This window comes from Tupaia chinensis, unplaced genomic scaffold (assembly GCF_000334495.1).
Source record: "Tupaia chinensis unplaced genomic scaffold, TupChi_1.0 Scaffold000395_1, whole genome shotgun sequence".
NCBI classification, from domain to species: Eukaryota; Metazoa; Chordata; class Mammalia; order Scandentia; family Tupaiidae; genus Tupaia; species Tupaia belangeri.
In genome coordinates this window covers 1856156-1870602 of record NW_006159897.1, presented here as the reverse complement: position 1 = coordinate 1870602, position 14447 = coordinate 1856156, and the positions used below count along the sequence as shown (strand labels likewise).

General features: G+C 46.6%; 1 protein-coding gene across 1 annotated transcript in view; it reads right to left on the bottom strand.

The window, feature by feature from the left end:
- The window catches only part of PPM1H (protein phosphatase, Mg2+/Mn2+ dependent 1H), a gene marked incomplete at its 5' end in the record, with an annotated part of 284823 nt that overhangs the window by 144998 nt on the left and 125378 nt on the right, over window positions 1–14447 (bottom strand). Inside the window, 1 exon segment of the mRNA XM_014590036.1 lies at window positions 9594–9938. Coding sequence (XP_014445522.1) covers window positions 9594–9938 — 345 coding nt within the window.

Here is a 14447-nt window from a genome sequence, read left to right as displayed (position 1 = left end):
CAGCGTACAAGGGTGGGAATGAGTGTTTCCATAGACTTCATCCCCCTAAAGGATTCAATGACATTAAAACACACTCTTGCATTTCTTCTAAAACTGTGTGCAACTAGAACATATTCTAAAAATAATTGCTTCCCTCCCCTCCTCTCTAGGAGCTAAAATAGCACATTTTTCCCCCCTACAAACACCACCTACTCCCCTTTGAAAGATGTTGCACAAGATCTGGAACTGAGAGGAACATGAACGGACCATCTGGGCGGTTCTTTTACTCTCAGATCATATACGATAAATGAAATCAATACATATTTATCTTTGAATTCATTGCCTTTTCCTCTCAAACCCTCAACCTTTCCAATTAGCTTAAACTTTTTATACTCTATATTAAAAAAAGATTAAAATGTAGTGCTATCATTTTTTAAAAAATCCTCAAGTTTGGGTATTTTTTCAATAAAATGATGGGAAAAATCACCTACAGCCATGTGCTAAAGAAAGACTGATTTGGAATTACTTCCTCATTTTAGCTGTCAGCGAACCCCTAGATATGTCTAGAGTAATTTACTAGCAAAACACACTCACACATACTCTTGATAAGATTCAAGTATGATCTAAAAGGATCACTTAAGGGGCTCCTAAGATTCAATGAACAAGATAATTGATTAATTTGCTTAGCTGTCCTGAAGATCTCTCTGGGTAACATTCTCTTTTGCAGGACAGTTATCCTGGGTTGTGTCTGCTTAAATATTACTGTTAAGCTGGGCTAATCGTCCATTCAAAGAATAGGCACAATTTTGAAAACCTGGGATTTTATTTTGCTCCTTCTGTTACAAAGAGGGGTGGGAGCACAGAAGGAAAAGAGAGACGTGTGTGAAATGAGACTAATGCAGCAGGAAAAAGTTGCAAGATAAAATTACATTTCCCGGGATGATTGTAATTTGGTTTGAAACTCCCACGGATGATGTAACTCTGTGGTCATTCTTTGTTTTCTGCCAATTTCAGGTCGCAGAAGGGAAGTGTTATCAGACAGCAGAAAGGAGCGAGTTCCATCAGGACCTGGCAGCACCCCCTAGCTGGGTGAAAACACGGTTCTGAGCACAGTCACAAATAGCGAGATTCTGCATGGTTTTAGTATCCGGGTCTGATCCCGGTTTATGCTGAGAACACGGCCATCTGCCAGCAAAGCAGTGGGGAAGGAAAAAGCCCAAAGCTGCCGAATGTTGCCCCCTGCTGGCTGCTGTCAGAATCACATGCTCATTCCTTCATGGAGGAACTTCCTGTTCTAACAAAAACAAAGACAAAAACAAAAAAACAAAAACCAACAACAAAAAACCACAACTCACCAAAACTCTAGTTTATTATTACTATTATTATTATTATTATTTTTGGAGAGGTTTTTGCTATAGGGCGTGTGTGCTCACCAGAGAGACAGAAAGCTAGAAATCACCCCCCTGGGGGGATGGCCACACAGCAATCCCTTCTCCTCCATTCTCCTCTCGGGATCCTGAGCACGCGCGCACGCACACACACACACACACCCGGCGTGAGTTTAAGCCAGCTGGTCCAGGACTCGAACCACGGTCAACTACATGGGAGTCCAGTGATGTACCCATTATGCCATCTGCTGGTCCCCAAACTCTAGTTTAAATACAGACAAACAGTGCAGGTTCTCAGTTTACCATTAATAAGCTAAATGTTAGAAACACTAGGATTTATAAACTGTAGATAAGCTATACATTCATTTCTCCCCTTTTTGTCAAGTGTCATCACGTATTTATTCACATGGTTTTCACCACAAGCTGCCTGGCATTTTCAGCCATGTACTCAGTAATGAGAAGATGTATGGTAGTTTCACAAGTTAAAATACTGCTCTCTCTCCATTCCTAATAGACAAATGTTTAAAGCATTACTCCCCATGGCAGGGAGTCTATACTCCCCCCGCCCCCCGGCAGGATGCGGAGGTCTTCCTGGCTATGTCCAGAACTCAAATCCTATAGGTGACAGGCTAAAAGCTTAATCACTGCAGACCTGGCTCTGTTCCAGAAGGGCAAATGTGTCCTGCAACTAAATGACTTCTATGAGTCTGAAATGTTGACCATGCAACTACTACTTTTTTTTTTTTTTTTTTTTTTTGAGGAGAAGTAGAGAGGATATTTGAAATCAGAACTCAGAAGTCCTTGACCTCATTCACATGTATGTCCTGGGTCAACCTGAACACAGTAGGTGATAAAACCTAGCTGCTAAGGCAGGCACTGTTACCAAGCGGTGCTGGGAAGCAGAGTGGAAGTTAAGTCACCAAGTTCCTGAGATTCTGATTCTTTAGGGAGCCACAGTTCCTTTGCCATATCGCGGACACAGGAAGGTTTGGCTGCAAAGCCTTCTTACTTCAAAGAAAGATCAAGATGAGCTACAATAAGGGGTTGGACAGCACGCACAGTAGGTATTCATGGCCACGGTCAGAGCTGACCTTTGCACAAGCCCTGCGCTCTGCCAGACAACTGGAGAACCGGACGAAAAGCAGGGCTCTCATAGCAGCTGACAGTATTTGATGAACTATTCCTACCTCCAAGTGGAAAGCGTCTTCTTCCCTCTTTTATTAGTTTATATCTTGTAAATACAACCACTTTTCACTTAACGATCTATCTAGTTAATGGCCTCTTGGACAACTACCAATTCTCCAATGGCCGAAGTCTCATTTCTCAGTTTGCGTGAGTCTCAGGACTCTCCTTGCTCAGTCTTTGTCTTGCTCCTGCAGTTGGTTAGTAGCTACTACACGAAGTATCTCATCCCACAAGACTTCATATTTCATTTATAAATTTGTGCGATATTGTACAATCATAGGAGTATTCAGAATAAATAAAAACAATGATGCTGGATTTACACTATTGTGTTCTGGCGTGTCTTGTCGCTTTCCGGTGCTGATCTAATGCATTTTTTTGGGTGTAGATAGAATTACATTATTCTAGTGTGGTCTCACATGGTATCTGTTGAAAAATATACACCCTGTGGCGCCACAACAGAACACAAAACATCTGCTTTTAAACTTCTTTCTTATCAACCAATTTTCCTTTTTTCAGATAGGTGCTATTCATTGTGGCTTGGCGTTTCTGAACATTTTAAACAGACTCTCCCTTTCAGATAGATACCGACATTTCACTACCCCTCTTTGATATTATTTAGGACATCAAGATAGACGAGCTCTTGTATATCTCTGTCTCATACAGCATGTGACTGCAGATGCCCCCCGATGTAAGATCTGTCGTCTGTGGTATAATGTAAGGTCAGTAATGTAACACCAGTGAGAAGAACACAGTACTGAGCAAGCGATGCGGTGCTCCGTGCCACGTGCAGATGTACACGGCATTCAGGCACATGGCATACAGTGTACACGGCATACAGTGTACATGGCATACAGGCACACGGCATACAGTGTACACAGCATACAGGCACACGGCATACAGTGTACAGGGCATACAGCATACATGGCATACAGTGTACTTGGCATACAGTGTACACGGCATACAGGCACACGGCATACAGCGTACACAGCATACAGTGTAACAGGAATACAGCGTACACAGCATACAGTGTACACGGCATACAGTGTACACGGCATACAGGCACACGGCATACAGGCACACGGCATACAGCATACACGGCATACAGCGTACACATCATACAGTGTACATGGCATACAGCGTACAAGGCATACAGTGTACACGGCATACAGGCACACGGCATACAGGCACACGGCATTTTTTTGGCAAGGCATACAGCGTACATGGCATACAGCATACAAGGCATACAGTGTACACAGCATACAGGCACACGACACACAGGTCCACGGCATGCAGTGTCCACGAGACAGTTCAGAGAACTCTGGCTCTGCATTGTCATTACTATGAGTAAGGTAAACCCCAGTGAGGGAGAAGCTCTGCCTTTAGGGATACAGTACGTGACTTTCCAAACCTCAGGAGAGGTAGCTGCACAGATGCCATCAGTGAGGCAAACCAGAGGCTTAGATGCTGGGCCTGGGGAACTTGTGGGAATTAACAGTGGGTGAGAAAGCATGGGAGCCACAAAGTTGAAAGGCTCAAATGACTGAGTCTGACTTGACATTGAATTTTCCCACCGAAAGATCAGAGTGACACAAACCCTGCTATTCTTAGATAATACCTAGAAACAGAAAAGCTGCAATTGGCTATTACAGGCACAAAAAAAGTTTAGGGATGGGGCCCAGAAATTCCAAAGGTGCCTCTCTCTGAAAAAGCTGGAGAGGAGCTGCAGACGAGGTGAACCAGGTAAGGAACTTGGCGTGTGGTGGGCATTACAGAAAACCAAAGGTTTATCTGGAGACAGTGACTCTCAAAAACCTACTGTTAGGAGGGGAGGAGAGAAATCAGATTTTATATGAGCTGGCAGTGACCTTCTAAGACATTATTTGAGAGGATACTTTATAATTTTTGTGCTGTGGGTTCTGAAGCTCATCCCAAGCAGTTTAATGGTGGAGTCAGGCATGGTTTCCATGAGACTGGAGTAGATTTTTCTGACATGCCCAATAAAGCAAAGCAAACAGTATCTTCTCATGACTAAAGTAAAAGGAAGACTTGTCTACTTAATAGGGACGAGGTCGAGAGTGGAAGAGGACAATATCAACAATTACCTTGTCCCGCCGAGGTGCCATGGGTGTAGGGTGCCACTGGGTAGCAATGGAGCCACAGAGAAGGCCCCAGGTTCAGATCCTGGGTGAACCTGAAAACCTGGTTGTGCCCTGGGCTGTCAGTGATCCTGGCTGGCTGGAAGCCTTGGGGGGGGGCTGGGAGGGGCTGCAGTGGTGAGACCTTGTTGAGAGCTTCTTCTTCCCAACAAATAAATAAATAAACTTAAGGGAAATGGTGATTACTCTGGGACAACAGGCATCCACTGGCTCAGTCCTGGGCAAAGCTCAAGGGATGGCCATGTTACTGAGTATGATGGGAGCCGATGAACTGATGAGCATCCTCAAGGAGTAGACCAACGCATGGCGTGAAGGCCAGGGAAGCAATAGGTGTGCTGGGAGCTAGCAAGACAACCTGGAGAAAAGGCGTGATGAGGAAGCGGGGTGTGGCATGGACAGGAGAGGAACGGACAGAGAAGAGAGATACGGTGTAAAGCTAACAGTTCATGACACGGCACATCAGGGCCCCACCGGGGGGTTCCAGACCGCCTCTCCAGCCCCCCTGGCATCATCGCTACCTTTGAAATTGATCTCCTGACCACAGTGCACTGTCTCTGGCCTACCAGGTGCCCTCTCCGAGTGGGTCTTCACACAGACAGTTTTCTTGGCCCAGACCCTCACCTGTCCTCTGCTCACCCTGAGCATCACTTCCCAAGGGAACCCTTCCCTTGTCTTTTCCAGTCCCCACTTCGTCCTGTATTTTCCCTCTCAAAGCTCCTCCCATGTATATTTTACTTGCTTAAAACCCACCTTTGCCTAATTTGTTCAATGCTCTTTCCCATTGGGGCCTGCCGTAGACTCATTTCTCAACAAATATATATGGATTGAATGGATTGCATGTAAAAAGTAAAGCAAGCTCCCCCCACCCTCTTTTTTTTTTTTTTTTTTTTTTTTTTTGGCAACTAAGTTTCCAAGAAAAATTTCAGGTAATGAACTGGCTAGTTAAAAGCAGGAAAAAGCTCAAAGATAAGAATAGGGGTCTTCACCAAGTACTTTTCTGAATGAACCTCTCATTTCAAGCACAGTTGCTCACAAGCCGAAGCCCTTACTGACAGGAACAGTCCCGGCCAGAGACCATGTGGATGCTGAGGCGGTGTGACACTGGCCTCTAGTGGATAAAATGGAGACTACAGCCATCTCAAGTCTTGTTACAGAAGGCGGCAAAATCCCAGTTGCCTTCGTCTTGCATGTCTACCACATGAAGTGACTTTTTATCCCAGTACATGGGAAGTTCGCTGTCACATTTGTGCAGCAATTAGGTATTGAGCATTCCGAGCGCTGGAGTGTAGAAGCACTTAATTCACATAAGAGCTTCTCCGAGAGCCCGTCTGAAATTTCACATCAAGCCTGAGTACGAGCCAGTTTTCCCACCTTGATTCCTTGAGTCTTTCCTTGAGTCACCCCTCCCTCCCTTCCTTCCTTTCCTTTTTAAATTCTTGCCAGGGGGTGCATGCACTATGGGGGGGGGTAAGAAAGAAAGATACCCCCAAGGGAAAGGTCAGATCACAATCTCTTCTCCATCTCTCTCTCCTTTAAGAATTCTGTGCATGCTTTTGCCTTCTTTCCCACTTAGGCCAGGCAGAATGGCTTCTGCAAAGAAGGGTGGGGAGAAGAAGGGCCGTTCTGTCATCAGCGAGGTGGTGACCGGGAACACACCATCAACATTCACAAGCACATCCATGGCCTGGGCTTCAGGAAATGTGTCCTCAGGCACTCACAATTCAGAAACTCGCCATGAAAGAGATGGGGACTCCAGATGTGCGCATGGATACCAGGCTCACAAAGCTGTCTGGGCCACGGGAATAAGGAACTTCCCATATCGAATCTGTGTGCGGTTGTCCAGAAAACGAAACGAGGATGAAGATTCACCCAACAAGCTCTACGCTCTGGTGGCCTATGTACCCGTTACCACTTTCAAAAATCGACAGTCAATGTGGATGAGAACTAACTTCTGGTTTTCAAATAAAGTTATAAAACCAAAAAATAAAAAAAAAGGGGGTGGGGGGAGGCATGCATGCACACATGCCCAGCATTTTTCTCAGGCTGCCAGGTCCTGGGACTCAAATCACACAGTTAGCCATGTGGGATCCAGCTGCCTTAACCACCCCTCCATAAGCTGGCTTTTTTCTATTTTTTTTTTAAAATTATCAGAAGGCACATATATTTGCCAGACAGAGACAGAGAGAGAAGGGGAGAAATCAACCCCAGTGGGACCTGGTCATGCCAGTCTTTTCTCTTCCATCCCTCCGCCCTGTTGGGATTTTATGCACACATGTACGTGTGCTTTCATGTTTTCCAATTATCCATGGCTGGGACTCAAACCGTGGTTGACCATATGGGATTCAGCTCGCCTTAACCACTAGCAACAGGGTTGGACCAATTTCTTTTTTCCTAAATAACCTTTTCAGGCTCCTAATGTTCTTATTGGAATTGGAAGGTTGTAGGCTACCAGACACTTCTGAAATAGAGGTGCATTTTAAATCACTTGCTCATCAAAGGGTAAGCATTATTTATGTGACAAGGAGAAAAGTGTCTGGGCCAAAGAAAGAAAAGAAGCAGGTGCAAGGGGCTGGCAGGTGGCGTGGTGGTTAAGGTGCTGGACTCCCACATAGCCAACAGCAGTTCAAATCCTGGACCTGGTGGCTTGCTCCCTCACTCTCTCTCCCTTTCTGTCTTTCTCTGGTCACACTGAATAATAATAATAACTAAATAAAATAAAATACAATGAATCTTTTTTTGAGAGTGATTTTTACTATAGGGCATGTGCGCTTGCTGGAGAGACAGAAAGTGAGAAAACACCACCCATGGGGGACGGCTATGCTGCAATCCCTTCTCCTCCTTTCTCTTCTAGGGATCTGGGACATAGATGCACACACAGCCCCATGTGAATTTTAAGCTGCTGGGTCCAGGACTCAAACCATGGTCCACCAAGTGGGAGTCCAGTGATAGAACTATTACACCATTTGCTGGTCCCGATGAATAATCTTTAAAAACAAGAAGAGGGCACAAATTTGAGATGAGAATATATGAACCATTTTGCCTTAAAAATAAATCAGATGTTGAGGTACATTGTCGCTATGTACCTTTCTCCTCTTACTAGCTCACGATCTGACATTGTGAGGCCCTGGAAAGTGCAGTACGCTCATTCCAGCGGGATGCTTCTCACTGCTCTTGCTTCCTTGAACAGTGTGCTGTCACTTTTTAATCTCCAGGTTGTGAGGACATGGCAGCCTACCTGTCTTGCTCAAGTCCTTCTAAGCAACCTTAAGTATCTTCTTAATTGCATACAGGCTGCCACTCAGGAAAGAACATCTTTTTTTTTTTTTTTTTTTGAGAGATTTTCGCTATAGGGCGCATGCGCTCGCCAGACAGACAGAGAGAGACATAGAGACAGAAAGCGAGAAATCACCCCCCAGGGGGGATGGTCACGCCGCAATCCCTTCTCCTCCATTCTCCTCTCAGGATCTTGGGCACGCACGCACACGCGCCTGGTGTGAGTTTTAAGCCACTGGGTCCAGGACGTGAACTGCGGTTGACTGCGTGGGAACCTAGTGACATAGCCATTACGCTAACTGCTGGTTCCCAGGAAAGAACATCTTTAAAACCAAAATCATTGCCTGAGGAAAAGGAGCTCAGAGAGGGAAGGAGGCCATTTAGACAAAGCAGAGGAGATCTTTGCACTCGCTCTGAGAGCGGGGCCACCAGGATGCTCTGACAGCAGCTGCACCCTCTTCCTCAGGGCCTTCTCAGGACAGGGTCCACAGGAGAGGCGGCTGAGTTCCAGGATCAGACCTATTCAAATGTACAGGTGTAACAGCCTGGGTAAACAAGTGACTCTGGGATGTCACCACTTGGTTCCATTCTTCTCTGGCTGCCACTTCTTCAGGCCTGGGAGCCACATAACGTCATTGTTTTTGATCACTTCACTGAACACCCTGCTTTCCTGACACCTGGACTTCAAACACATGTTTAAAATAGAAGAGGACTATGCTCACGTTTCAATTAGGTGGAACTGTCCCAGCTGGCCTCAATGTGAGTATGACAAGATAGGAGTGATAAAGCATATTTTCTTCTTCTCTTCTTTTTCTTCCTTCCTTCCTTCCTTCCTTCCTTCCTTCCTTCCTTCCTTCCTTTCTTTCTTTCTTTCTTTCTTTCTTTCTTTCTTTCTTTCTTTCTTTCTTTCTTTCTTTTGAGAGGTTTTTGCTACAGGGCCATGAGCTCACTAGAAAGAGAGAGAAAGAAAGCAAAAAAACACCCCCCCCGGGGGGGATGGCCACACTGCAATCCCTTCTCCTCCATTCTCCTCTCAGGATCTTGGACATGCATGCACATGTGCCCAGCGTGAGCTTAAGCCACTGGGTCCAGGACTCGAACCACGATTGACTACATGGAGTCCAGTGACATAGCCATTACGCCAACTGCTGGTCCTGATGAGGCATAGTCTCAACAAGCCTCTGGCCTTAAACATTATTCTTCTCTTTTATCTTCTTATATTTAATAATTATTTAATTTTATTTATTCATTCATTTATTTTAATTTGACCAGAGAGAGATACAGAAAGAGAGAGAGAGGGAAAGTGAGAAAGCAAGCCACCAGGGCCGGTATTTGAACCACAGTCGACCATGTGGGAGTGTCCAGCGCCTTAACCACCATGCCACCTGCTGGCCCTTCTTTTATCTTCTTTTAAATTTTTGCCAGCACTCAAAGCCACCAGCTCCTATCTTGCTGCCAGCGTCTGTTGAGAATGGAAAGCCTGTGGTGATAAACGGGGCGTCGGGTTGAAGCAGGCAGTGAAGCCACGCACTGTCAGGAACCTTCCAGGAAGGAAGGACCTGGCCCAGGTGACGCCGGCCCCTGATGCTGGGGCGCCTACACTGACACCTACCATTTCCTTGAAGGCGCTTTCAAGAGCCCCGATGACTAGGCACTCGTGAGGAATCTTCTTCTCGGTGAAGAAGCGCGTGGGCGGGGTGCTGGGGGAGCCGGGGGCCCCCACCCCTCCGCGCAGGGAGGCGGCCCGCGTCAGAGTCCGGCTGTTGGCCGCGCTGCTCTCGGGCTCTTCCCCCAGGCAGGTCGGGGGCAGGACGGCGGAGTTCTTCAGGATCTCCACGATGTCCTGCAGCTGCTCCGTGACGTGCTGCTGCAGCAGGCGCGACGCCACCACGGCGGCTCCGGAACCCGCGTGGCCGTCGAACAGCGACCAGTAGTGGCAGGAAACACCCTCGGACTCCTGGAGGGAGAGAGCGACAGGGAGGTGTGAGAACTGCAGTGGCTGGAGCCCAAGGGCAGGCTGGCACTGAGGCCACAGGGCTAACAGTCTAGTGGCTGTCTCTGCCGTCCATGGTGGCGCCAAAACACCGAAAAACGCTCTGGAAAGGTCTCCGGATTGGTCAGGGCTGTTACTGTCACACGAGGCATGAGACGGTCCTGCCTCTCTCTCCACCTAGGAGGAGACCAAAGGGTGGCTATGGAGGGCAAGCTCGCCTTTAATTAATGGGAAGGCCTTCAGGTAAAACTCCACACACGCCAGGAGTCTGTGGGAGTTCAGCCTTGACCCAGGACGCCTCCCTTTCCCACTGCTTCAACCCTGGAGTAGGTTTGGTCTGGAGTCCTTGGAGAAAGTTTGGCCCTCTTAGCAGGTTCTCCGAGAAGAAATGCCAAGATCTGTGCACACGGGTTACGACTCTTACACTCCACCCCCTCCCCATCCTCCTCAGTCCAAATGCTGAGTGTTTACAAAATGCTTCTCCTCTAGACATTCAGTCTAGTCCAGGTATCACAAGATGCGGCAAATTTAAATCTCCCTTTCATATTTCCTACCTCCCTAGAGTCTCCAGGTATCACTCAGTCTCCTTCTGTCCCCTCCTCCTTAAATTCTCTGTCCCCTCCAGAGGGATGGCCATGCTACAACCCTTTCCTCCATTCTCCTCTTGAGATCTTGGGCATGCATGCACACATGCGTGGCATGAGTTTTAAGCCAGAGTGTCAAGTATTCGTCTGTTCTTTCTTTTTCTTTCTTTCCTTTTCGAGAGATTTTTGTCATAGGGCACGTGTGCTCACCAGAGAAACAGAGAGACACAAAGTGGAAATCACCCCTCAGGAGGGATGGCCACGCCACAGTCCCTTCTCCTGACCATTCTCCTTGGGATTTGGGGCATGCACACACACATGTCTGGCATGAGTTTTTAAGCTGCTGGGTCCAGGACTTGAACTATGGTTAACTATGTGGGAGTCCAGCTACATAACCATTTCGCCATCTGCTGGTCCCAAAGTAGTTTCTTTCTCTCTCTCTCTTTTTTTAAACGTTCAATCACTGTGCATCATTACAGCATACCAAATGAATTTTCCCATCACGAATATCCTGTATATTGCTTCATTCAAAGATATTACCATACATATTATCATCAACAGATAATTTTACATTTTTGTGTCCCTTAAATGTTTTGCTTCCCTCTTTTTCCTTTTGATTCCCTCCCTCTCATCCTCCTCCGTTTCTGAAGATCCTCCCATACTGTCTACTATCCACAGTTGTTCTCTATGCCTTTATACTTTCCAGTCTTCCATTTTCTGCCATAGAATGCAGACATTCAGTACATATTGAGTGGGGACACATCATGCCTCTCTTTCACAGTCTAGCTTGTTTTACTTAGCACTACATCTTCCAAATTCATCCACTTTCTATCAGATGCCAGGGTCTCATTGTCTTTTATGACTCAGTAGTATTCCATAGTGTCTATGTGCCACACTTTTTCAATCCATTCATCTGTGCGTGGACATTTGGGCCGGTTCCATGTCTTAGCAATTGAGAATAATGCCACAATAAACATGGATGTACAAATGTCTTTCCAACTGCGTGCAATCCTATCCTTTGTGTAGGGAGGCAGGAGTGGAACTGCTGGATCTTACGGTGGTTCTATCTGTAGGTCTTTGAGGAATCTCCCTATTCCTCCCCATGGTGGCTGTACTATTTTACACTTCCACCAGCAGTATAGGAGAGATCTTTTCTGCACAGCCTCACCAGCGCTAAATATTTGTTATTTTTACATTGTAGCCATTCTGACTGTGGTTAGGTGGTATCCTGATGTGTTTTTGATTTACATCTCCCTTACGATAATTTCTTACTAAACACTAAATAATCTAGCAGTGGTTCAGATGCCAAGTCCAGGCCAATTAAGTCAGAAACTCCGACGGTGGGGCCCCAGCACCCTAGCTCTCCAGGTGACTGTAATGAGTAGGCAAATTTGAGCATCCTGACTTAATGCAGAGGAGGCTAAGCAGTCTGGAGACCCACAGTCTAGCCCCATACTGCCCTCAGCTCCCTGTACGGCTTTAGATAAGTCAGTTATGTCTCCCTGAACTGGCCAGACTAGTGGTGTGTGAACTGTGTTCCCTGGTTCTAAAGTGGCACTTAGGAAGAGAAAGTGGAGTGGCATTTATGTGACGAGTCCCCTTGGTTCTAATTTCAGCCAGAGCAGCGGGGCTTTACTAGTGATAAACATCAGCACTGTGCAGAAGATTCTGGTCAAAAGGTTACAACTGTTTACAAAGATTTCTTTGAAATCTCTTAAACGAGATAAAGCCAAGAGGCCGTACAATCTCCAGTGCACTCCTATGCGGAGGAAGTAAGTGAGGGACACACCATTTTGGAAAATACAACCACAATGTGGGTTCTCACCATAGCCTTAGACTCCAGCTCAGCTATTAAAGTTCAAGAGACCCTAAAGCCAGAGATACATCTAGTAGCGGGTCTCGAGAACCCTTCCATCAGTTAACGAACCTCATGTAGCAGAGAAGGTTTTATTATTGCCCTACTCCAACTATTCACTCATTTAATCCTTACTCCAGTCCTGTGAATGACCATTCTACCAGGTGTGGTTATTAGCCCTGTTTAATAGATGAAAACGAGAGAGAGCGTACTTCTCTAGGTCACCACCTACTATTACACGATGTGGCTGGAACCAGAGTCCACACCCCTAGCCATCAATCCTTATGCTAAACTGAACCCCTCTCCCACCCGCCCTCCAAATTCTGCCCACCCCAGAAGGAAAGATTGCCTTAATTTACTAGGCACCATTTCTTCACTTTGCAACCTAAGTTGCAGCCAGAATTTTTTTTTCTAGAACACACAATCTAATATTTCTCTAAAAATTCTTTTATTTATTAAGAGAGGACACACACACACACACACACACACACACACACACACACACTTCCGACAGGGTCTTGCCATTCTGCAATTTTCCCCATAGAATTCTGGCCAGCCAGGACCATGAGTCAACCCCGGATCTGAGCCCGGGCCTCCCGTGTGGCTCCGGTGCCATGCAGCAACATGCAGCATCCCACCATGTGTGCTACCTTGGTTGGGCCCAGATGCCCAGCATCTGACAAACTGTTCTGTGAGCTGGCTCCTGTCTCTGAGCCTCCAGTTTGCAATCTCTGGGTTAGTCTCTGATACCTCTCCACCGTCTAGTTCTTGCTCAAACCTCACTCACACCAAACTGCAGAACTTGCTGCTCATCACAGACCACCACTCTCCCCAGCTTCTTTGCAGAAACCCCTCTTAGCTTTGAGTACTTACCTTAAGTATCATCTCCCCCACCGCACCCAAGCACTGTATGGGCAGCAGCCTTGAGGGCCAGGTAAGGTTGGTGAGATTCCAGAGTCTGGCAAGGCAGACCGAGGAGCCTCAAGGTGTTTGGAGTTCTGTGTGATACACTGCCTCGGCAGGGAGAGGGCCTCCAACGCTGCACTGCAAGGAGGGGCTAGGATCTGAGGCTTATAAAGGACTGTCCTGAGGCAAACAGGGTCTAGAGTAGGGTAATATCGATGCACCTGGAGAGGAGACCAACGACTAACAGATTTTTCTTTCTTTTTTGAAAGATTTTTGCTATAGGGTGCATGCACTGGCTGGAGAGGCAGAGAGTGAGGCAGAGAGACAGAAAGCAAGAAATCACCCCTCAGGAAGGATGGCTATGCCACAGTTCCTTCTCCTCCATTCTCCTCTGGGGCATGCATGCACATGCACCTGGCATGTTTCAAGCCACTGGGTCCAGGACTCGAACTGTGGTCAGCCATGTGGGAATCCAATGTAGGAACCATTATGTCATCTGCTGGCCACCCAAGAGATGTTCTGAAGGACAATATGAGGCTGGAGAGTGCTATATGGTGCTTGGGCTGCGACAGTGCTATCAGAGAGTAAAAGTTTACTTTTGGAAGTAGCACAAACAGCACGTGCTGTACACGCATTCTGTGAAAGACACGAGTGGCCGCGAACATGAAGAAATGCTCGGCATCGCTGACCATCAGGGAACCGCAGGTCAGAACCACAATGAGATACCATCTCACTCCAGTTAGAACGGCAATGTATCCTAAAGACAAAGTCTAATGAACACTGGCGAGGGTGTGGAGAAAGGGGCACTCTTTGACACCGTCTTCTTGTAAATTAGAACAGCCATTATGAAAAATAGTATGGACGTTCCTCAAAAGACTAAAAATAGAATTGCTGTGTGATCCATCAATCCCACCAGTGGGCACACACCCAACGGAAAGGAAATCAGGATGCGTACAGATACCTGCACCGTAATGTTGATGGCAGCACTACTCGTGGTATTCCAATATGGAATCAGTCTAAGCGCTCATCAACAAATGAGCAGACAAAGAAAATGCAATATATACACCGGAATATTATTCAGCCATTTTAAAGGATGAAATCCTGCCATGTAAGGTTAAATTGGTGAGC